We start from the raw sequence: 24,172 nt of genomic DNA on the forward strand, positions 1-24,172 counted from the left end.
TGATTTTATAGACCAGTCGATTGAGAAACTTTTAATGGATAAAATAACCAGCCACAAAATCTTTTTTTTCTAATCTGGCAAATTAAACACTTGACAAATCAAACTACTTAATCATATCGATGCAAAATTCTTGTCAATCCTGTGTTGTCATAAAGCAATTGCTTATTGATTCTAACATTGCACACAATCGTTTCATAGAAATATTAAATTGTTAGCTTTCTAGGTATCACCTGATGATGGTTTACAATTTGATATTGTTTCACTGCAGTAAAAGGTGGTGTTTAATACCTTGACATGTTGGAGGTTTGAGAACTGCACTATGTACTTTACAGCTCTTTGTTTAACCAGTTTACTGCCTTTGCTGCTGTTTTTACCATTTATCATGCAGTATTTAATACGTATGCTGCAAAAGTCCTTATGTAGACTATTTTTTGTCAACCAGGAGTTAGGAATAACAGAACACACCCCAACTAAGATATACTCATTGCTCATATGCCATGTGAGATTAGGGAAGCTCATTTGAATATTTGAAGCACAGCATGTGTTAAGGCCCTTCCGGTAAAGCTCCTGGCTGGCTGGTGAAAAGAAGTGGCTAGTGACACCATGTGTATCGGAGGAATTAGCAGTGACAGCAGGGAGGTTAGTGGTTATAAGGACCACAGTTCAGAGAAATTTGCCATGTCTAGAGGCATAGATGAGACTTTAATGCTTACCACTACTGTTAATTCTGGTAATATCTTGAGTGCTTTTCAAAATATGAGCTACAGAGTGCAGAAAAGCCAGATAAATTAAAAAGGATGGTAAAAAATATGTAAAAACAGGCAGCTGTAGTCATCGCAGAAGCTTGCTTTCATTGGACCAGTTTAACCTAATGCTGGCCAGCATGCTGAACAGTAAACGTCTTACTGGCCCTGGATAATGGACTGTCGGATTTTGAGTGATGCCATTATATTTTCCATTTTATCTTCCCTATGACAATGATGGACACTCAGGTGGGGTTATTGTCTCTTCTAGTGGAAACTTATCTGTGGTAATAGGTCATGTGTGTTGAAGCTGTTTGCTGTATGGCTGTAGTTTTCCATTTTTGCTTGGGTTATGTTGTCAGTGGGTTTTGATCTTGGTTTAGAGACATGCCAGGCAATCAAATGACTCATGTATTTGCACTTGTGCACTGCAACATTAGCAGTGCAGTTCCTCTGAAGCACATCACTGAAAGTAGTGATGTCAGTAATGGATATATTTCATAAAAACAGAGGAACATGAATAGAAGTCCTTATGACCACTTACCAACCTGCAAGCCATGGTTGCTTAAATTTATACACAACTCACGGTAGGGGTTATAGATTGACCTATGTCATCCTCATAATTCAACCAAAACCAAACTTTGCATTTAACCAGTAGATTCAATACAACAGTTTCTCATGGACTACTCTGTAAGACTCACAATTAATAATTATTGTTATAATTGTTTACAATATACCATATTGAAAATAAAGATGTCCTTCCCACATTCCAGATTGATCTGAATAAACAATTAACTGTTAGAAACAGAAAAACAGCAAATCTTATCCTTAAGTTTGATCACTGTTAAATGATGCTGCTATATAGGGCTGGGCGACTAACAGTATCCCTAAATAGCACATTTTAATTCAATTAATAAATAGTTGGTCCTTGGTTGCGTCTTGTTTTTTTACTGCAAGTGCAATAAAAGCTTTGCAAGTAAATAAACGATAGAACATACAATGAAACGACACTTTTTTTTTTAATCACACGATGTATATCGTCATATTGCACCACCCTACTGCTATAGTGTATTTTTATGTGCGCTGAAGAATTTGTGCATTATGCCATTTTACACATGCCTTCTGATCTGCCTCATATCTGCCAACACAGATATGTAGCAGATCAGGTGAACATATTGACCGTGACATGGGATGTTACTGAGGATACACTGTTATGAGGATTCAACTACAGTATTGTTTGAGTCCAGTGTGGTCCTGTCAAACTGTAGATTCTACAGTGTATTATGGATTAAAGAAAGTTTATTTTGGTGTCCATAAAAACCCCAACTAAGACCACTCTTGATGCTGGTTTCATATGCGCTACGAGAGGACAAGATGGCTTCAGTCAGGTCGTGGTAGGGTTGTCAATTGATGGTTAACATGTGCTTTCAGATTAGACTGGTGAAAAGAACATAACCTCCTGAAATTGTTTCTCTTAGAAAATAGTAGAATGTAATGTGTAGTTGACCCATCTTTAATGCAGATTAGGCCCTTGGTCTGACTGCCTGGGGTGAAGATGTTTTACACCAGTTTGCAGTGTATTTATGGCTAAATTATGTGCTTAGATGTTTTGCAACAGCCATCCAGACTTCCAAATACTGCAGTGCACTAAATGAGGATAGACAGAAATGGAATTTACCATATCATTCTTGATTATTTGGAATCAAAATTTTCATTTTCTTAACAATTTTGTTTACAATTATTGGACACTTTTGAGAGAACGTACAATAATTAACATGACTATTGACAGCATATGATGTTCAACACAAACCGTTTGGCTTTTTACAATCCTGATTGGTGCACTATACGCTCACAAGGCAAAAACACATTTACTCTCACTACTGACAAGCTTTGTTCTGTGCACCAAGATACATGCTGATAGGCTGTCAGAGCAGAAAGAAATCGAGATAAATAACACCATTAAGTGCATTGTCATTTTTAGTCAAGCTATCACAGTGGACTCTAATCACACACAATCACAGTACACCTCCAGTTTTTCACACTTGGATAAGCTGAGGTTGTAATTATTTTTCTAATCGTGTAAGAGTCCAGAGCAGATCTACAGCTGTTTGATCCGACTGACACGAGCTGTTTGCTGCAATGTGTGAGTTCTCACATGAATTTACAGTATGTATATGATCATGTGTGGAATAGCGAATCACTGTGTCTGAAGGTGACAGCTGAACTATGTGTTGCGACACAGTTAACAGACTGTGAAAATCAGTAAATGAACAAATGTCTTAAATAAAAGGTGGTCCTCTTCAGTCAGGACAGCTGTATTGACTTTATTTAGTCACGGTTCAAAATGCCATCAGGAAAAAAAAAAAAAAAACTGTTAGGACAAAAGTCTTGTACTGAATGCGCAAAGGGCGTAGGAGGGAAATGTCAGAGGGAGGATGTGTGAAAGCTGTAATATGTAGTTACACACATGTAAATATGTTTATTTACATGTGCGTATGGATAGTCTTTTTTCGGTGGCTGATTTATTTTAGACGTAAAGCAATGTAATCAAGATGGCATAAAGAATTCAATATTTCTTTATCCTGGCTTTTTGAAAAAATGAGTGTTTCTTTCAGTGAAATTGAAATGTTTTTAATTCATACAGCATCCCTCTGTATGGCTTAGTAAGGTGAAACACTAAAAATTGCCCATTGACCGTGGTTTGAAATTCTCTCCACTAAGAAATATTGATCAGGTATATTAGGTTATACCTTTCCATCTGACAATTGCAATGCTGTTTTCATGACTTGAGGAGAAGAAATCTATTTGCATTTGTGTCATGCTGTTGAGCTGACATTGTCACTGGATATGAAAAAAACAAAGAGCAACTTCTTTTTCGTAAAAGATTGCAGCCTTAAAATTGTTTGTAGTCTGTGTGTAAATCTTCATTATAACTTAAGTGTATCAACATATGACACAGATGGAATCTAAACATAATATCCATATAGGAAAAGTAGAGAGACGTGTTTGTCTTGGGCCACAGTCTGAGAATGGGGGAAAAATAAAAACCCCACACTCTTTAGTCAGTGTGGAACATGAACAATTGTGCGGTAATATTTATATTGCACCTGCCTTTTTGTTTTGCCTGACAAGTTGAATATGGTGGCATTGCTGTAATGGATATTATATAGGTTAGACATTAACATTTCAAAAAAGATCCACATGCATGTGTTTGGCCCAGGGAAATGGTTAGCAGAGGTGGTGAGTGCATAAAAAATAATTTCTTTAGATGTTAAGGAGGGAAAACCCTTTTGAAGTGGGCAATTCAAATCAGTATATTTTCTCCAAGGAATCTGATCAATTTTGTACATTCCTATTATAAAGCCAGTATAACAAATGTGCTTTAATTGTTTGTTTAGTAATGTAAACATGGTGAAGTGGTTGTTTGGCTTGTGGTGAATGATTATAGTGAGATTTCCCCACAAATTGCCATGGTTTGCTCTACAGCATATGTCAACCTCGAGGCTGGATCCAGCACAGCACCTCATTTTATGTGGCCCACGGGAGCTTGCAAAGAATATAACGCGCAACGTGTGTTTGGTATGTACATGTATAAATGTGTGGGTATATGTCATCTCAGGTGTGTTCAGGAATTACCAGCTCTAAACTGAATTTGATTTTGAGCAACTGCAACCTGACCTGGACCGCTTTTGAGAGACACATCACTATCACATCACCTCAGCTGTCATCATTCAGCTGCCACTAGTCCCCACAGTTAACGAGCTTGTTGAGGAATGTGGGAGCCCTAGTTGATAAAATAAAATGTCTTGTTGAAAACTAGGTGATACAAAAAAAAAAGTGAAAAACACTGGACTGAGAAATACAGGTTCATTTTACCTGAGGGAAGTATGAGACCATTGTGCTTGAATTGCAGCCAAACAGTGGCCGTAATGAAGAGTGGATACGCAAAACGCAATCATGACAACATGCCTGCTTTGAACAAAACTATCCAAAAAACACAAAAATAAATAAATGAATAAAATGTAGGCTACACAAACTCAATCAACCTTTGTTATTTTGACTTTATTACATAACGGTATACTACTTTGTGTATTTCATTTTTTTTCTTAATGAATTGTATACTACTTGTAGAATTCTAGAATTCTGCTTTCAGAGCTAGTTATTATTAATAAAACAATAATAATCAAATATGATATGGTAATAAGTAAATACATTTATATAGTCTTTACATTTATATATTTACAACTGGCCCTTTTAGGGCAATCATAATGCTGATGTGGCCTGGGATGAAATTGAGTTTGGCACCTCTGCTCTAGAGTATAGCAGTATAATTTGATAGATATTGACCCGCTGTGGCTTTTTTATACTATTGTGATATGTCAGTTGTAAGTCTTAGTTTTGATTTTCTTGACTAATACTGTACATTTACACTGTTTATTGGTCATCTCTGGCTTCTCATATCGCTTTGATTTGAAACAGTTGTCAGTGGTTTGTTTTAAAAGTATGCCTGTGTTAAGAATTGCGGATGTTTGAGGGTTTGCAGATTTAGTGGTCTGTGTGTTTGCTAAAGACTGGTTAACAAATGCAGAATGTGTCAGCGTAATGTGAGCATCGGCTCTATTGCTGGATGTGAGCAATGTGAGCAGACCAATTGATTGTGCTTTCCAATTTCAGGGAGCATCTTTGTGCAGCACTCCCATCCATTTTACTAATTGCCATTCCTCATGCTTATCGTCCCTGTTGTTGTGGCCAGGTTTCTCTCTTGACTGAACACCACACTTCTTGGTTCTGCCGTTAGCTTCTTACTGAAGATGAATTGTGACTCAGTGAAACATTGCCTTTTGCTTCTCCCTGCTTTAAGCCGATGTGCATGGGCAGCCGGTTCAAAAAAATATAGCCTCCTTCTCTTCCCCCCAACAATTACATGTGATCACCTCTGACTGTTGCTTTTGTTCTTGTTGATCTAACATGAAGTACTTTTTGTGTCCACATTTTCAGACGGCAACTCCAAACTAACATGGCAGTCAGACTGTGCGATGTGGCTTCTCTGCTTAGAAGTGGTTCGTGGGCGCCTGAGCCTTGGACTGGGGTCTGTGGCACTTCTTATTTGAAATCATTTGGCCAGAAGGCTTGCTTTTTGTCTCAGTGCTCAGGCCATACCAATGACGTTAGCTCTCAGTCATAATGTTCAAATCAAATTAATCACATGCTCAATTTGGAACTCAGGCACTTTTTGGGGGTTTTGTGTATGAAAAGCTCCCAAGTTGGTAAATGTTTGACTGTATTGGTATGGTCTAAACCTGTGTGCTACTCTGTTTATGTCATAGAATCATTTTTGTAAATTGTGGCTCTATGGCCTCTGTGCATAAATTAGTCAAAATATGATTGCTTAAGAATAATATGCATAGTGGTGTGACTGCACTGATCTGCTTTCTGCACATGGTGAATCTGTTAACAAAGGATGACTCTTCATACATTAACTTGTTGCTGCCTGCCTAACATGTAGGATTTTGCATACAAACTGATTACCACATTGCTCAAGGTCTGTTGTCCGATGATGGCTGCAATTTGGTGCTGCTATAGGCCGTGCATATCTAGTTGATTTGTTGAATGAAATGTTTCACTTTGGTTGCCACTTTTTAACTTTCAAAAATATGTTTAAACATGCCACTTACCAACTTAATTGTTGCTTTATCAATTGTTGAGATTCTGACAGATTAATAGACCGTCATTGACAAAGTAATCAGTAGAAAATTGCATCTGTTTGCCCAGGAAAAAAAGCTAGCATGTATAACAGAGAGGGAATTCAGTGTGTAGCCTTTTTTTTTCTCTTCGACTTTTTTCTTTCCTCACGTGCCGTAGCAATGTCAGATTCAATATTTTCCATTTGGCCAGATATTTATGCTAAAGGCATACATTTACATTATAGAAAACCCTACACCACCCAGTTCTGAGGTGGATAATATTTACAACATCATAGCTGTTACTTTTTTCCAAAGACTGAATGATCTTAATATAGGAAGTAAAGTACAGTTAAATATGCAGTAAAAAAAAGTCCACACTTTTGACACAAATGTTTCCTGCAACATAATAATAATGATAATATAAATAAATATGAATAGCACTTTTCAGAACACAGTTACAAGGTGATTTACAGAACAAGATAAAATGGTACAGACAGTCAGGATAAAAACAACAAAAAGCATGAATAATAAGACATGAGACAAAGCGTATAATTAAAAACAAGTGAAATAAATGACAAAAGAGGGATAGAAACTTGACAGATTTACAATAAAAAAGCCTTCCTGTAGAAGTAAGTTTTTGAGAAGTGATTTTAAAAGAGGGCACTGAGTTTACTAACCTAAGTCACACAGGTAGGGAGTTCACAGCTGCGGGGCCCTAATGAAAAAGTCCAGTTTCCTTTTGTAACAAAGCAGGCTGTGGGAACAGTTAGGAGGGTCCTACCTGAGGAGAGCAGGCAGCAGCTAGACTCGTAGGGTGCGAGTAAATCTATGAACTGAGTTTAAAATCAATTCTTTACCTAACAGGTAGCCATGGTAGCGTTGCAAGGATGGGAGCGATATGGTCTGAGCGTAACTTAGTTACTTTGATGATTTTGTGTTGAGGTTGAAAGAAAGAAATTTCAAATTAGTTTAACTAAAAAACCACCAATAGTTTGAATGCTAACAAAACAATGTTTTAATGTGTGAAGAGCGTCCTTTTTTAACTATCTGCCATTCAATGCTTTTGATTGTTTATGTGGTTTTGACTTAATTTTTTTTTGTCTCTTTAGCAGGTAATTGCTGCCATGGAAACACAGCTGTCCAATGGGCCAACTTGCAACAACACAAGCAACGGTCCTTCAACAATCTCAAACAACTGCTCTTCACCTGTAGAGTCAGGGAGCATAGAGGACAGTAAAACTAACTTGATAGTCAACTATCTGCCTCAGAACATGACCCAAGAGGAGCTGAAGAGTTTGTTTGGAAGCATCGGAGAAATTGAGTCCTGTAAACTAGTTCGAGACAAAATAACAGGTAACACATCTGTTAGTATTGCTATGGCTGTTTAATGGCTTGGGCCCAACAGATACACTGATTCCTGAATTTATTGGCATCTCTTATGTACATACATTTTGTCAATATATTGGCACAAAATAACAATATTTCAAAATTTAAAGTAAAATTAGATGAAGCAATGAAACACTAAATCTTTTAACATTAAACTTAAGCCCAGATAAAGTATCAGTTGGGCCCTAGTAGCAGTGTATCCATGCAATCCATGTCAGAAGCTTTTCTATTTATGCATGCACAGCATATGATTTCCACTTTGTATATTTGACATCCAGGATCATAAATTATGGACCTTTTTTACCCCCAATAAATGCCGAGCCCTGCATTTTGAAAGTCAGCCAATCATTCTGCATCTCATTATGGAAAATACTGGGCACCATCTTAATATTGTGCCGATTTAGAAATCCTACCAAGCAGCAACGTAAGGACTTTAATTGCCATTCAAACTACTTTAAAAGGTAGGATGATACTAGTGCCACTAGCAAAATGGCATTTCTAAAATGACATTGAAACAGATACAATGAAATACGGCTCCCTTCTCGAAGAGTGTGTTTCGTTGGTTCTTTACTGCAAGAATTGTAAGGGTCATTCAAATTTAAATTGGACAGTTACATTCCTTATGTTTGGGCAGGTATAAGACTTGCAAATGCAAAATTGTCTTAATGGGAGTGCAGAGGCACACGCTGACATGGTCTTCATGACATGAGCAGCTAGATAATGGCTGAGGCTGCTGGATTCTTGCTGCTTGCAGTCTTGGTCAAGGTTACCAAGACCTTCTTCCATCTGCTTCTCATAACGCAGTCCAACAGTCAGGCACACAAGCCTCTTTTTAAGGATGTATACACACATCTGTTTCACTTGCATTTGATGCTGAAACATAAACAGGTTTAGCTGAGTGAACATATCTTTCCATTGAAATGAGGCTTGAGGCCAAGGGGCTCTTACTGAGGAGCACTAGCACTTTTTATAAAAACAATTATCCATTATTGTTATTCTGAGACTCCCAGGTAGTTGCCTTCATTAAATTAACATGGAAGATGTGCACCCAGCCACATCTGTCTTTTAAATATTAATAAGGTTTAATATTTTACAATGCTTATGTATAGCTGACCAGTATTCACAAGTCTTTCTTTGTATGGTCAGTACTGTTTTCTGCAGCTACAAATGGCTTTCCCAGCTCTTAAAAATGTCATCAAATGCTCTCAGCGTGTTTAGTTAAATAGTTTCTTCACACATACATACATAGTTTCTTTTATGTGGTCTTCTATTAAGCTTTCTATAAAGAAGCACTTCTATTATATGGGCATTTACAATAACAAACTTCTAAAGTTAAGTGCTCAGAATGCTTTCATATTTCATGTCAGTGGAAACAAATGGTGGCAAGAGGAAGACCACAAGCAGAGTGTTGGTGTGTTTGTGTGGATGGAAGAAGTGGGGGCTCTCATAATGTATTTTCTGAATTTAGACTTTTGGCATGCAGTGATGATGAAAATTGTCAAGTGTTCAGTCTTGCATGGAATAAATGCCCTTGTGTAGCCATGCATACAAGAAATGCATTTGATTGTTAATGTGTGAAATGGGTTGAGCTGAATGACAAGTGATCCTCGTTTAAAATCACTGTTGAGCACAGTCTGCTTGGGTGATTGAACATAAACATGCTTGATAGGTTGCATATTTAGTGGAGCAAGTGTGAACATAGCACTCCAAGTAATTTAAGTGCAAGGAGCAAAATGAAACAAGTTGTTTGAAATCAGCCTCCCCTTGAGTGAAAAGGACTTGAGGTGATGCTAGATGCCCCCATGAAGTGGGGCAGTATAAATGTATATTCAAATACTGTCAAATAACTAAACATTTGTATGGTTTGAGCAAGAAAGCAATTTTCTGTAACTTCGCTGACAACTCAAATTTTTAGTTTGATCTTGTAGATGACAAAAAAGCAATAGATGCAGACTGATTTTGCCAGAGGGTGGGTTCCACTGTGATGCTGCATGCATGTTTTCTTACATAAGTGGGCATTAAAGAGTGAAAATGTTCATTTAGAGCTAAATAGGCCTAATCTACTTCACCTTGTAGATTTGCTCTGCTTTAATGCTGGTTAGGTTATTGGCACAAGTCAATTAACAAGTCAATACAAAATAGTTTTTGTAGTAAATGTATATGTTCTAACTCTGAATCACCTGCACAAATTGTCTTAATGTTACATTAAAATATCAATAATGTGGAAATCTGAGATTTCTAAATAAGTAATGTTTTTGTCCACATGCAGTGCTGCAGTGGTGAACAGAAGCACACAGTTACAATAACTTACTTGCACAACTGTTTGCAGTCTTACCTTTTTAGGGGTCTAAATAGTCCTCTGGTCATCAACCTCAAATGGGGGGGAGTCAGAATATTTTAAAAATGGTTTTGGCCCAACCCAGGATGGTAGAAATGGAGAATCGCAATTCTTATCTTCTGCGATTCGGAATTGATTCACAAATGTCAAAAATCAGTTTTCTAAATGTTAGTTAATAACGTGATGTTGATGGAGTCAAAAGGCGGAACTCAACTGTGAGGGCAGTGCAGCACCTGGACAGTCTCTAGCGTGCACACGCTAGAGTTATCTTGTAGTTCATCTTTAAAAAAGGCAGTGTTTGGGTTTAATGACTCGATAATTATCTTTGGGAGATGAATGTGAAGTATATTGTGAATAATTACGTCATCACTCAAAGACTGACGTTAGTGGAGCAGAGCAGCAGAGTCACAAATGAGTAACAAATGACCCGCAGTAACAAATGAGACGTGCTGACCGACTGCTCCAGCACTTAAACAACTTAAACAACTCTGGGGCGAAGAAAATAACTCTCTGCTCAGTCTGTTTCACTTCAGAAACCCTGCACCCGTTCAGCATCTTTTGACAACGATGGCTTTCCACGGGGTTGACAGTGCAGCAGAGAAGCTGCTCTCGTCTACTGGAGACATAACATTAATACCAACACAGCAGAGCACTCTCCTTCCTCTTACTGCAGAGCGAACACGCCAACTTCTGTTTTTACAGAAGTCATTTAACCAGTGATGCTGGTCAATAAATGACTTTCATTTTGTTAATCTCATACAGGCAGAAGACTTGTAAGATGCTTTCAAATTGATTAATTAATTAATTAATGCAGTTAACTTTTTAAAATCAAAAAGCTGCAGACCATTTATAACTGCCAGTTATGTTTTATATTGCATTTCAGTGGACTGGAATGGTTTGGCACACAGTGTGCTGGAGTTATAGACTTAAAATAGTGCCCCTTTTTCTGTTCATTCAATTTAGAATGGGTTTTGAATCGATTCTGAATCCATTCATACACCAAGAATCAGAATCAAATCATGATATTCCCAACGATTCACACCCCTACCGTAAGGACAGTATAGCAAATAAAATCTCCATTTAACCCCAAGTCATATTCCCCTTAGTGTGTTTTTAAGTTCCCACAGCTATTAAAATCCTGACTTCACACCACACAGTATGCGACCACACATTAGCGTCTTTTCCTTTTCAAGCAAAGGGATGTTTCTGTGAATATTGTTTGCAGTAACATTAACAAAGAATGTTTGCATGTTTACCATACTTGGTATAGTGTTTGTCAGTAGTTTATGTGGCTTGCTCTCTGTCTTGAACTGGTGTGTAGGTCCATGAATGGCATTGCAGTCATGTTAATCTTGTATTTGAACGATGTAAAGTTGTACAAATCTGTTAAACTTGATTGTCTTACTTGTTAATTTCGAGCATACACCTGCATGTCCACCTTATACATAAGCAAGAAATGTAGAGCATAGAATTACAGTCTGTTTGTTTTCAGAATGGGAGGTTCTGTGATAATGGAGTAGGTCTGACAGTTGCACCAGCATCTTAAGTGAAACAAAGTGTGTAGATGGGGTCTGTTCACGGCACACTTCCAAGAGCTCTTAGCATCAGTGGTGATCTGATTTGGAGTAATTAAAACAAATTGCATAAAAACAAATTGCCTTTTTATTAAAGAAATACAAATGTAGCCAGCTGGAAAGGGTGAGTTCTTAGCTGTCAGGTTGGCAGCAGATACTTGTCAAACCAGGCACTAAAGGAAGGCAAATTTCTTTTTAGGTAAATGTATAAACAGCTCTGACATAAACTAATTCAAGCTTGTGTGTGTTTGGCAAAAACAAAACAGATAACAGGTTTTATGGTTCCAGTGCTAGTTCTGATGGAGTTGGTAAAGTTGCAGAGTGCCCATTATCGTGATGTGGTGATTGAGCCATGGTTAGTAAGTTTTATTTAGGTATTTACAGTATATACTAGGGTTGGACGATATATACTGAACTGGCATATGAAGATGTCCACAGTGAAATATCGTGATGGAAGATTATATTGTTGTTTGGGGGGAGAGGGTCGTCTTAGGGGCGGCAACTCCTTTCTCTTTGTTATATTATTTATATGTATGTCGGATACGTAATTTGTTTTGAGTTTGAGAGACTGACTATCATAGTAAAACCATGAAGCAAGTATCTAAAAGCATTGGTGTAGCCCATTTAATCTAATTTAACCAGACCCATTTAAATAATTTTGAATTTTGTGTATAATTCGTTTAAAATAATTGCATAATTCGTTCTGCACAGCAAAATCTTGACTGTTAAATTGTGTTAACCAAGCTCTTTGAATATAAAATGGAAATCCTGAGTTTTAGCCTATAAAGTGTGCACTTCAGTTTTTTTTTTTTTTTCTAAATTGGAAACAACTGTTTTATTTCATATTATAGTCATATTTTATTGTCTTTTATGGCCTTTACCTAATCTGAAAAAAGTAATTAATTATTTGAGATTGCTGAAGACTGGCCAGGTAATTAGTCTAAGCTGGGGCGGCTTCAAAAACAATGTAGGAAAATTGGAATTTTAACAGCCAAGATGTGGCAATGAATCAGCAAGAGTTTCCCCTAGTCATTACAATATTAATAATTCATTGATATTTTTCTAAACAATATTCTTAGTTAAATGTGCAGGGCGAGACATGGTGAAAGAAAGGGTTAATAACAATATTATGATTAGAAATTATTTGTAGCACTTTGCTTCATGTTTTTCAAAGACACTGGAATTACATTATTTTTTTGTCTTTTTGTAATTCCAGTGTCTATGGATATTGTCAATCTCTGCTTGGAGTAATTTACTGTGTGGCATGCAGATTTGATCTGGACTGGCATCAGTGGCGATCTGATTTGGGGTGTGTGTGTGTGTGTGTGGCAGGGTGCGCCCCGGTCTTGGTGTAGGCCCCGGGGAGGGGAGGGAGGCTTTTCAATCACAATTTTACGATGGTAGAGGGCTCAGTGGTTGACTTTAATTACAATCGTTCATTTAAAGATGTTGTCAAGGAACTTTGTAAACAGGCCTCTAGAGCTAGGTTTGCTTTAATGTGTAGGAAGTTTGATTCACCAATGGATATTACACTAGAGCTTTTTGATAGGTTTGTGACACCAGTTATTGTTGTGTGCATGCGAGGTTTGGGGGTTTGAGAAGACAGCCATTTTAGAAAGGTTACATCTGAAATTCCTCAAATATACAATAAAAGTTAAAATGTCAACTTGTAATAATATGATGTATGGGGAGTTAGGAAGATATATTGGTGACCATGTATTGGTATTAAAAAGAGAATTATTGGGTTACCTGGTTTGTTGAAGGGGAAGGAAACAAAGCTCACCCGGGCAGTGTATAAATGTTTGTTTAATTTATATATTACTGGAAAGTATGTATCACCATGGTGATAATATCAAACAGCTGAAGCTAGCAGTTGAGAAGAGGTTAAAAGATCTGTTTTCATGATCATCATGTGATTTATATTGTAAATCACAGGACTTTAAATTTTTATTTATAAGTATCTACTTTGTGAAAACAGGAAGTATAGCCAGGCTATTTGTGATGTCTAAGTTTCTAATAGCAGAATTCCTAAAATAACAGGAAGATACAAAGGTCTGGAAAGGAATAAAAGGTTTTGTAATTTATGTAATGACCACTGTCTGGGGGATGAATATCATGTTTTGTTTGAATGTAAAAAGACAAGTATCATTGAGAATAGAAAGTAGTATCTGCCAAAATATCTTGTAAACCATCCATCTATGTTTAAACTTAGATTATTATTGCATACAGATAAGTGAGGATAGTATGTAAAGTAGGTGCATTTTTGAGTAATGTTCTGCCTCTCAAAGTGACGTAGTCTGCGCTATAGATCTGTTCTGGTTGTTTATTTTTGTACTGCTGCTTTGCTTTGTTTATACCACAGTGTGTGGTCTAGAGTAAATAAAATCTGAATCTGTTGGCCATTGTCCATCGGCCCAACCCTAGTATATGCATGTTGCAGTATGGATTTTTAATGAATTGATAACAGCATTTCCCATCAATAATTAATCAGGAATTCTATCAGGAATTATGCAGTTAAACTAGTATTTTTATGTAGTTTTTGACTGGTAAATTCTTGAATTGGGGCGGGAAAAACTGACTTCAAACTCAGTTGGGGGAAAATTAGGCCTTTAATGTTATTCAAAGCCTCCAAGTCATTTCTCAGGAATGATGCTCTGATTTCAATTTCAGCACTACATAAAACCCTATTCCCTCCAGACTGTGTTGCTTTTGTCTCTCCCTTGGCCCTGTGGCAATGGATTTAAGCCAGCCTACATCTGTGTACTGGTGCTACATCAGATGTTAAGCAATCACCAGAGAGATGCATGCTTCCTCTTTGCTTTAAATGTTCTCGCCTTGGCTGCTGCTGCTGCTTAGTCTTTGTGTCATTTTCCTCCCACTATGGGCAGCACTCGTCTTCTACTGAAAGCTGGGTGCAGTCCTCTGTTTTGAAAGAGCATCCCAGCATGTCTCCTCTACTCCTTAAATACAGCTCAAAGTGAGAGCAAGTTATTCTCTATAGGAACATGTTTAAGGATTCCCAATAACAATGAACGTACTGTAGCAGATATTTAGACATTCCATAAGAAGATATTCCTATGTAAGGGTGTAGCATGCCGACATACAGCATGTACAGTAGAACACTGTGTGGCAGGCAATATGCCCTGCAGGCTTAAGTAAAAGTGTCATATCACCAGCTCATTTCAAAGGCTCGCCATCTTTCTCCTGGCTATAACAGTCCCTGAGATGCAAGGTGAAATTAAGTTTATGAACTTCACTTGATCGCAGCAAAACAACCCATGAGAGCAATGACTCATAGTGGTAAGCCAGATAAGCCAGTATGGATGCATATAGGGCGTTAAGATTTACAGGAAAGCTAAGTTGATACCAGTGCTGCCAGCAAAATTTGATAGTTGTGTGTCAGTTTGTATTTTCCTTGCGAATTTATCAATGTGTTCTTATTTTTATCCACATTTAACTATATATGAAATTAGTTTATTTTAACAGTGTCTAAGAAAAAAAAAGCTATTTGAATTTAGTGAGTCTAATAAAAAAGATGTTTGTCAGTTTGGTAATGATGTAAGTTATAATCTCTGAGAACCCAAATTGACGTATTCAAATTGTGTATTTTGTCTGACAGTCTGAAACCAAAATATATCCAGTTTACTATCATGTATAACAAAAAATGCTTTTTTTTTCTTGAAATGCCTGAAATGATAAATCAGTGATCAAAATAGTTGCTGCTTAATTTTCTAACAATCAACAAATCAATTAGTTGACTAATCGTTTCATCTCTAGTTGTAAACTGAACAAGTATAGACTTCTTCTGTGGATTCTCCATCACATCACACACGCTTGTGTTGCGATGGAGAGCCATGTCTCTTCTTACTCATCTCTGAATCCATCTTGTGCTTATATGTAACAGTGGGGTAAATTAAAATGTTAACTTCATCTGATCTTGTATAAAGTTTTAGATAAAATTCAAGTTGCTTATGTATTGTATTAATATGCTGAAGCTGCTTGAGCTGGTGAACTTGACCGGCAGTGGAATTGTGGAGAGACCCAGCAGTGTGGGTGGAGGAAATTGAATTGCCTCTGTGCACATAAAGAGTGGGTGTCAATCTATTGTACATTTTAGAGATAAACTGTGGAGGGAGGGGAACACATTGAGCCTCAGCTACTGCACAGTGTCAGAGATGAGTTGGTGTGAAAGCAGAGCAATTGCCTGTCATTTTTAATTTAAGACATATTTATCAAAGAGTTGGTTTTTGAATTTACTATGGGTTGGGCCAAATAGATGTTTGTTGTGATTGCGTTTATGACTTGTTTTGTATTCTGCCAGATAAGAAATAAAGATTGATATAGATGAACATCTATGTATCCTTGTAGTGCTAAATGACACTTGTTTTGAGTAAAATTGCATTGGTGTCATTTATCAATAATTTGTAAAAGCCATTTTTGTACATATACACAGAAATACATTGCAGGTGTTTGTATTCAGCAGTGAATGTGACATTGGGTGTATTTTCTTGTGATTCCAGGGCAGAGCCTAGGCTATGGATTTGTGAATTATGTGGACCCGAAGGATGCAGAAAAAGCCATCAATACCTTAAATGGCTTGAGACTTCAGACCAAAACCATCAAGGTAAGATGTCATGCAGAGAAAATATATTTTCTTTATTGCTAACTTGCATTGACATGTTCATTTTTTTTCTCATCTCGACTAAGCAACCTAATCAGACACAATATCAATCATATTCAACTCACCGAAATTGGTTACCATTCATGACCAGTTGTTAAAAATCCAAGATATGCAGTTCGTGTCTAGATCTCTTGGTTGGAGTCGAAGCATAATGAGGCTAGAGAAATGTGGGGTGGAAAGGGAGCCTATTGTTAATCTGGGCACAGGCAGCTTTGCCTGGGCCTCAAGTAGAGCAGAACTGTTTCTATGGTTGCATGTGCTGTAGCACTGCTGTATGCCTTTACAGGGAGGTGGCTGCCATTAGCATTCATCAGGCAATGTAGCACTCAATGTGCTGGTGGAAAAACTCATTTGCTTCATATAGTGCGGCAGATTTTGTGGATGGTGGAGCCATATTATTAGATGTGGGGTTTTTGTGTGTGTTAAAGGAGCTAGCCAGACCCTGTCTCACATTGGGCAGAGGGGTATTAGAGAAAATGTCTGGGGGCAAAATCATATTTTGCGATAGAAAATTCATGTTTGAATAGCACAAATTTAAGAGCTGCATGCTTTATTATTTATGCATTTTACATTTAAATATTACACTTGCCAGCCACTTTATTAGGTACACCTGTTCAACTGCTTGTTAACGCAAATATTTAATCAGCTAATCATGTGGCAGCAGTTCAGTGCATTTAGGTATATAGACATGGTCAAGACGATCTGCTGAAGTTCAAAGCAAGCATCAGAATGGGGAAGAAAGGTCGGTGCCAGACGGGCTTGTCTGAGTATTTCAGACCTATACTGCTGATCTACTGGGATTTTCACACACAATCATCTCTTGGGTTTACAGAGAATGGTCCGAAAATGAGAAAATATCCAGTGAGCAGCAGTTCTCTAGGTGAAAATGCTTAATTGACAGCAGAGGTCAGAGGAGAATGGCTAGAGTGGTTCAAGCTGATAGAAAGGCAACAGTAACTCAAATAACCATTTGTTACAACAGAGATATGCAAAAGAGCATCTCTGAGAGCACAACATGTCGAACCATGAAGCAGATAAGCTACAGCAGCAGAAGACCACACCAGGTGCCACTCCTGTCAGCTAAGAACAGGAAACTGAAGCTATAGTTGGCAAAGGCTCACCAAAGGCAAAAGGGGTGTTCAGTCCGGTACTAGCAAGGTGTACCAAAGAAAACGGCCAGTTAGTGTATATTGACAGTGGAAGATGTGGCGTGTTATGAGCCATGCCTCTTCATTCCCATGAAACAAATGGAACACATATTTTTCTTTCTACCTCCTCTTCTTCAGCTCATACCTCTGAAAGTAGAACATCGGAACGCTTTTCTTATATATGGCACATCCAAAATTCTCTAGCTGCTCTGTCAGAAGTGCAAATAAACCCCAGTGAGGTAGAGGAATATACTTTGCAAATATTAGCATCAAATGAAGTGTGAAGGTGAGACTGGGAGGGAGGCAGGGATGAGAAGCGGCGAGGGAGTTGCCTTGCTGTGGGCAGGGAGCTTAGCTTTCACGTTCACTTTGTCAGCCTTCCTTCAGAGCAGGAATAGAGGGAGTTTTGAGGTGGGGTGACCAAGTGGAGTTCTTATCGATTTGAGAGCACAAAAGGGAATCCTTTCTGGGGGTTTAATTAGTGAGTGAAGTTTTTTTTTTTTTTTTTTCTTTCTTTGATAGTCATTGCATAAGATTGCAGAGAGGGTCTTGGTATAGGACCATTTAACACATCAGACACTGTAATTAAGTACAGCTGTGGTGTTATTCATGTAATTGATAGTCAAGTCACAAGAACTTGCAGCCACCAAATGGAGTGAATCTCAAGATACAGCAGACTCTGCAATGTTTTTTTTTCTCTCATTTAGTCCTCCATGACACCACCCTCAATCCATACTTGTACATCAGCTTCAAAACTTAGGCTGTACTGTATTGGTCCCTGCATGTTTGTTGTATAAATGTCTACATGAGTGAAAATGGGATGGTACACTGAGAAAAATGAATTTAAGACTACTCAGGGGTGTAATGATGTATTGATCCACAGGACCTGGTAGATGACTCTCTGGCCTCCCTCTGTTTTCTATTACTCGGCTGTGTTTATGAACAACTGTTGATTTATGCTGCATATTTATTAACCTAAATGCTGGGGGGTCTACAAACTGTAGAGACAGCAATGTGCAAGATTAGTTTTAAAAGGCAGCCACACTGCTCTGTTGTCTGTCCGTGTATGTAGGAATTTTGGTGAAATGTTGGATTTATTTTTAAATGAGAGCTGTCTAGACAGGCGCGATGGTTCATCCCTCTCTGTCAGATTTCCATCTGATGTGATCGACAGAAAATGTGCCAGTTTAACTTTTTCTGGACAGACTGATTTGTCACTGTCAATTTAGCCGATAAGAGTAATTCTTCAAGTTGCACTCGGCGAAGAAAAATTGGGTGACAAACACAGACCGTGGAGCAGACAAATTATTGCAGTACATCATCCCATTGTTGTGGTAACTGTTATAAAAACAAACCAAAAATGGAGAAAACTTGGCATAGCATTGGGACGCTTGGAGGTTTTCTTTCAGTAGTAAATTAATTCTGTTGTATTTTTATACAACAGAATTAAAATGTGTTTATATTGGTGTTTTCTCATTTCAGTATTTACAAAACTATTAAACTCCAACAAAAATCAACCCAAAGTTCTGCTTATTTTCTGACAGATCATTGTGTCTTCTTACTTAAGCGGCTGCTCAGACAGAGAGGAGGAAGCACATTTTATTTTTGCTGTATCTGAGTGAATTAAGCAGCTGTGGAGTGCTTTACAGTCTGTTTATTAGTCACAAACAGCCAATGACAGCAGAAATGTTTGCTTTAGCAGACAACTTTGTCGAGTGTCTCCGTGTGTGTGCTACAACTCACACTGATCTTAATTCTTACCCAAAACTCAAATTGCTTATCGTATTTTCTCCAGACCTTCTCCTTTTCCTCTCGACTTTATGTTCATAGAGCTCCACAGATTTGGGAAAAGCAAGAACTTTTGCTGAACTTGAAATATTTTAAAATTGGGAAGACTATTTGCCTCCACATGGAGCAAGTCTGTATCTGTTAATGTTTGCCTGTTTACATCAAATTTGTATCCATTCACATCATTTCATATAGTCTGGAAACTAAACCCTAAACTGAACACCTTTAGTTTTCATATAAGTAATAACAGGCTTTTATTTCAGCAAATACATTTTGCTCTAACAGGAACTGCATTGGCCCTTAGATTTGCTTGCATTAGCAATCAGCATGGCATGAGTATATTTCAAGTGAACTCACAGATTAAATTAAAGTTAGTGTTTGCATTCTCTCTGCTAGAAATGGGTCAGCACATGTTCTCTACTCCTCGTGTTAGTTTGAACAAAAAGGTGATGAATACCCTACCCTGATCTTAGGCAATTTGTTGTAGAGATGTATGCGTGCAGTACTGCATGTGATAAAACTGTAATAGACTAGTGTGCCGGTGGTCATGTGAACTGTCTCTGCCTGTAGGTTTCCTATGCGCGTCCAAGCTCCGCCTCCATCAGAGATGCAAATTTGTACGTCAGTGGCCTGCCAAAAACTATGACTCAGAAAGAACTGGAGCAGCTCTTCTCTCAGTATGGACGCATCATTACCTCACGCATTCTGGTGGACCAGGTGACTGGTGAGTGGGACATGACAGCTGTCACACGGTTTTGCTTTTTCCCCTTTTTGTTCATTTTTTTTTGCACTACCTCTTACCTCCCTCTACTCCCCCCTAACAAAATGACACAGCCAGGCCTGAGAAATACATCAGAGGTGGTGGTGTGAGATCCCAAAAATGCAATTTTCCACTAGAGGTGTTCATAAATATGCATAGATGGATAGAATATGAAATGGGTGTAAAGTAGCAGGACTCAATGCTTCATAATTTCTTTTCCCCCTCCAATCTCCCTTCTGCCTGCACTTACCTTCTCTTGCTCTCTCCCCCTTTCTCTTCCCATCCCTGAGGTGTACATGCAATGCCTGTTTCATGGCAAGAAATGAAATGCATTTAGAGCAGTTATATTCTCTATTTCTCAGCTGTCATGTGGAAGCTGAGCCCTTATGAAACACTAATAAACAGAATCTTTCACTGAGACATTTCCCAGTGGTTCTATCCCCGTGTGTTGCTGAAACGTATATTCCTTCAGGCACGCATTATGGGAATGGTTGTCTTTATTTTTCAAACGCACAGGACCACTTGTTCCTGGAGAATTCACTTTCATTTTACTTTAGTATTAATGGGAAAAATCTGTAATCCAACTGTAAATAAAGGGGAAACCCAATCACCAAAATCTCAAGAGTCAAAACTAGATAGACAGATTAAATCTAAGTTCTGTTTTCAGAAGCTTTTAATAAAGTGGCCCCTCTGGACAAAATGGATTGGATACAAGAATTAAAGCAAATCTTGCAAATACTGAAACAAAAACCAAAAGCAGATGGACAAACATAAAGAAATGTGCACTAAAACAAGAAACCAAGCTCCTTTCAAACCACCAAAAAATGTGCAACAAGACAAGAAACATGGGGGGGATAACAGTAATGGACTTCTTTTTTTTTTTAAATTGGAAAAGGCAAACACATTGCAGCTCAAGGCTCATTGTCAGACCATAAAGTTGAATACATGGATGACCCAAGAGGGCAATAAGAGGTAACTAAGTTAAAGGAGCAATGTTCATTTGAACTTACAAGATTTGTTGGCTTCTAATAAATGGCAACAAGCAGCTTGTGAATTGTGGCTACCTAGGTAGCAAAAATGTAATATAAGGAAGTATTGTTAATGCCAACTTAAATCAGTATCACCTCACCATGGAGCTACTAGCAGCAGCTATTTAAATGCAACCTTTCTAGCTGTGTGTAAAGTTTGAATTTATAATTGTTTTTATTACTGCAGTGTGCCACAGAAGGTGGCACAAATTGAACATAGATACAGCAAAACAAAGCAGACACTGATACAAGAACGTTATTAAAACCAGGACAGATTTAGTTATGTACAGTATGTTGGTAGGAGATGTGAATGTACGTGTGGCCATGGGAATGTATGGCTATGTGTGGGGAAGGGATGAGAGGAAAGAGGATGAAATGAGAGAGGAGGAGAGGAAAAGATATGCGAATAAGAAATGCTGCATATATGTATGCGTACAGTCATTTATAATTGCTAACATTGTTACAGTGATGTTTAACCATAGTCAATTCTATTTTCACCTCTTATTGCCCTCATGGGACGCCCGTGCTCATCACAATCTTCAGTCTTGTTTTTTTCCTGCTGCTTTCTAATGACCCTTGATGGGAAAGCTTCAGTATCTTTGCCATTGTTCAGTCAAAACAAGTCTAATGTTCACCCATGTTCCCCAGTTTTATGTTTTCGCTGCACACTTTTGTTGATTTGTAGTGGGTCTCTAATGTTTATGCTTCTGCCTTTTTTATGTGCATTAGTTTTGGCAGTATTTCTCGGTGTGGGTCAAATTTTCTTAGTGTCTTGGTTTTGTTCTTGTATACATGTATGTACGGTGGTGCTTGAAGGTTTGTAAACCTTTTAGAATTTGCTCTATTTCTGCATAAATATGACCTAAAATGTGATGAGATTTTCATGTCAGTCCTAAAACTAGACATCAGTTAAACGGACAAAAACATTACATGTTCATTTATTTATTGAGGAAAATGATCCAATGTTACATATTTGTGTTTGGCAAAAGTATGTGAACCTCTAGGATTATCAATTTATTTGAAGGGGAAATTAGACTCAGGTTTTTCAGTTGGTTAACAATCAAATGTAAGTCTGGGAGGCCCTGCCTTATTTAAAGAAGAGAAATCTTGGTGTTAACTATCAAAGTCTGAGCTTCACAACACAGGTTTGTGGAAGTGTGTCATTGCTCAAACAAAGGAGATTTCTGAGGACCTTTTTAGAAGAAGAGTTCTTCATGCTCACCAGGCTGGAAGGGGTTACAAAACCATTTCTAAAGAGTTTGGATTCCACCAGTCGACTGTCAGGCAGATTGTGTGCAAATTGAAGACATCCAACACCATTTTTACCCTCCCCAGGAGTGGTCGATCTATAAAGATCACACCAAGAGCAAGGTGTATAATAGTCCTGGAGTTCGCAAGGGATCCCAGGGTAATGTTTAGGAAACTAAAGTCCTCTCTTGCAGTAGTTACAGTCAACATTCATTAGTCCACCATCAGGAGAACATTGAACATCAATGGTGTGCAAGGCAGAGTTGCAAGGAGAAACCCACTACTGTCCAAAAAGAACACGGCTGAACCAGGACAGCTTGCAATCATTGATGGAACAATGAATTCTGAGTTGTACCAGCAAATTCTACAGGAAAATGTCAAGGTATCCGTCCGTGAACTGAAGCTCAAAAGAAAGTGGGTCAGCCAGCAAGACAACAACCCTAAACACACAAGTCGCTCAACCAAAGAACGGTTGAAGCAGAAGAAAGTTAATGTTTTGGAATGGCCAAGTCAAAGTCCTGACCTTAATCCTATAGAAATGCTGTGGAGGGACCTGAAATGGGTAGTTCATGCAAGGAAGCCTTCCAACATCCCTGAGGTGACACTGTTCTGTAAGGAGGAATGGGCTAAAATTCCTCCAAGCTGATGTGCAGGGCTGATAAACAGTTACTAGAAATGGTTAAATCAAGAAGTGTAATGTTTTTGTCCCATTTTTTTTAATTGGGGTTCCCTTTATGTAGTTTTAGGACTTGTGTGAAAATCTGATCACGTTTTAGGTCATTTTTATGCAGAAATTGAGAAAATTGTAAAGGGTTCGCAAACTTTCAAGCACCATTGTATGTTGTTCTTAGTGACCAGTATTAAAGCTTTGTTTACATCAGAAATGTTTGTAAAACATCCAAGAGAGAGTCTATATTTTGAGTGACTTGTTGATTAATGCTCAAAATTGCAGTCCTCTCTTTATACAGAAAAATATATCAAATATATTCTCAGCTGTTAAATAATTTTCACCTCACGATTCTCAATTCAGTGTGAAGCCTCAATAAAAATTTTACAGCATTATGGGCCAGTGATGCCCCTAACAATCAGCAATGTACTGCACTTTGAAAATTTTACCCCAAAAAAAAAAAATCATGGCACTGTGAAATAAAGAAATCTGCATACTTGCCCTAATGAACTGTTTTTGCACTCCTAGATTACTGTTTGATCCATGTCAGTGAAGTTGACCCTGCAGATCAGGAGTGAGTGTTTGTACAGCTGTCAGCGGAAACTCAGCACATGACTAATCTTTTGTTCATGGACTCTCCTCAGGCGTTTCCAGAGGGGTTGGCTTCATTCGTTTTGACCGGCGAGTTGAGGCTGAGGAGGCCATCAAGGGTCTGAACTGTCAGAAGCCGCCTGGTGCCACAGAACCAATTACAGTCAAGTTTGCGAACAACCCGAGCCAGAAGACCAGCCAGGCACTGCTGTCCCAGCTGTATCAGTCACCCAATCGAAGGTACCCAGGACCCCTCGCACAGCAGGCACAACGCTTCAGGTAAAAGGGGCACACCAAAAAAAAAAAAAAAAAAAAAACACTGATTAGAGTTAATACTGCTAGTGATGTTGAATCTACTGACCCTATGAGGCCTTTGAAATTAGCATTTAAATTGTTTCACAGCAGTATTATGAAAGTATTCTGTGTTGGAGCTCATCAATACTCTGGACAGAATAATTCATCCCCATATTCACATTTTCAACTTTGCTGTGTTCCTCCTGTTGCAGATGTAGGCCTACCACACAATTCGGTTTGAG

The 24,172-nt window shown here is 38.1% G+C and overlaps 1 protein-coding gene across 5 annotated transcripts in view; it reads left to right on the forward strand.

Annotated features, from left to right (window-relative positions):
• Positions 1 to 24,172, forward strand: part of elavl2 (ELAV like neuron-specific RNA binding protein 2) — a 39,632-nt gene that overhangs the window by 9,722 nt on the left and 5,738 nt on the right. For 2 of the 5 annotated variants that reach the window (XM_067579717.1, XM_067579716.1), the window contains exons 2-6: positions 5,742 to 5,832; positions 7,537 to 7,780; positions 16,246 to 16,349; positions 19,913 to 20,066; positions 23,690 to 23,915. In XM_067579717.1, the coding sequence (XP_067435818.1) occupies positions 5,761 to 5,832; positions 7,537 to 7,780; positions 16,246 to 16,349; positions 19,913 to 20,066; positions 23,690 to 23,915 (800 nt within the window). In that variant the 5' untranslated portion in view covers positions 5,742 to 5,760. The remainder of the gene's footprint in view (positions 1 to 5,741; positions 5,833 to 7,536; positions 7,781 to 16,245; positions 16,350 to 19,912; positions 20,067 to 23,689; positions 23,916 to 24,172) is intronic. The other 3 variants (XM_067579718.1, XM_067579719.1, XM_067579720.1) reach the window with 3 other exon arrangements.

The sequence above is a fragment of the Thunnus thynnus genome, chromosome 22 (genome assembly GCF_963924715.1).
Source record: "Thunnus thynnus chromosome 22, fThuThy2.1, whole genome shotgun sequence".
Lineage (NCBI taxonomy): Eukaryota > Metazoa > Chordata > Actinopteri > Scombriformes > Scombridae > Thunnus > Thunnus thynnus.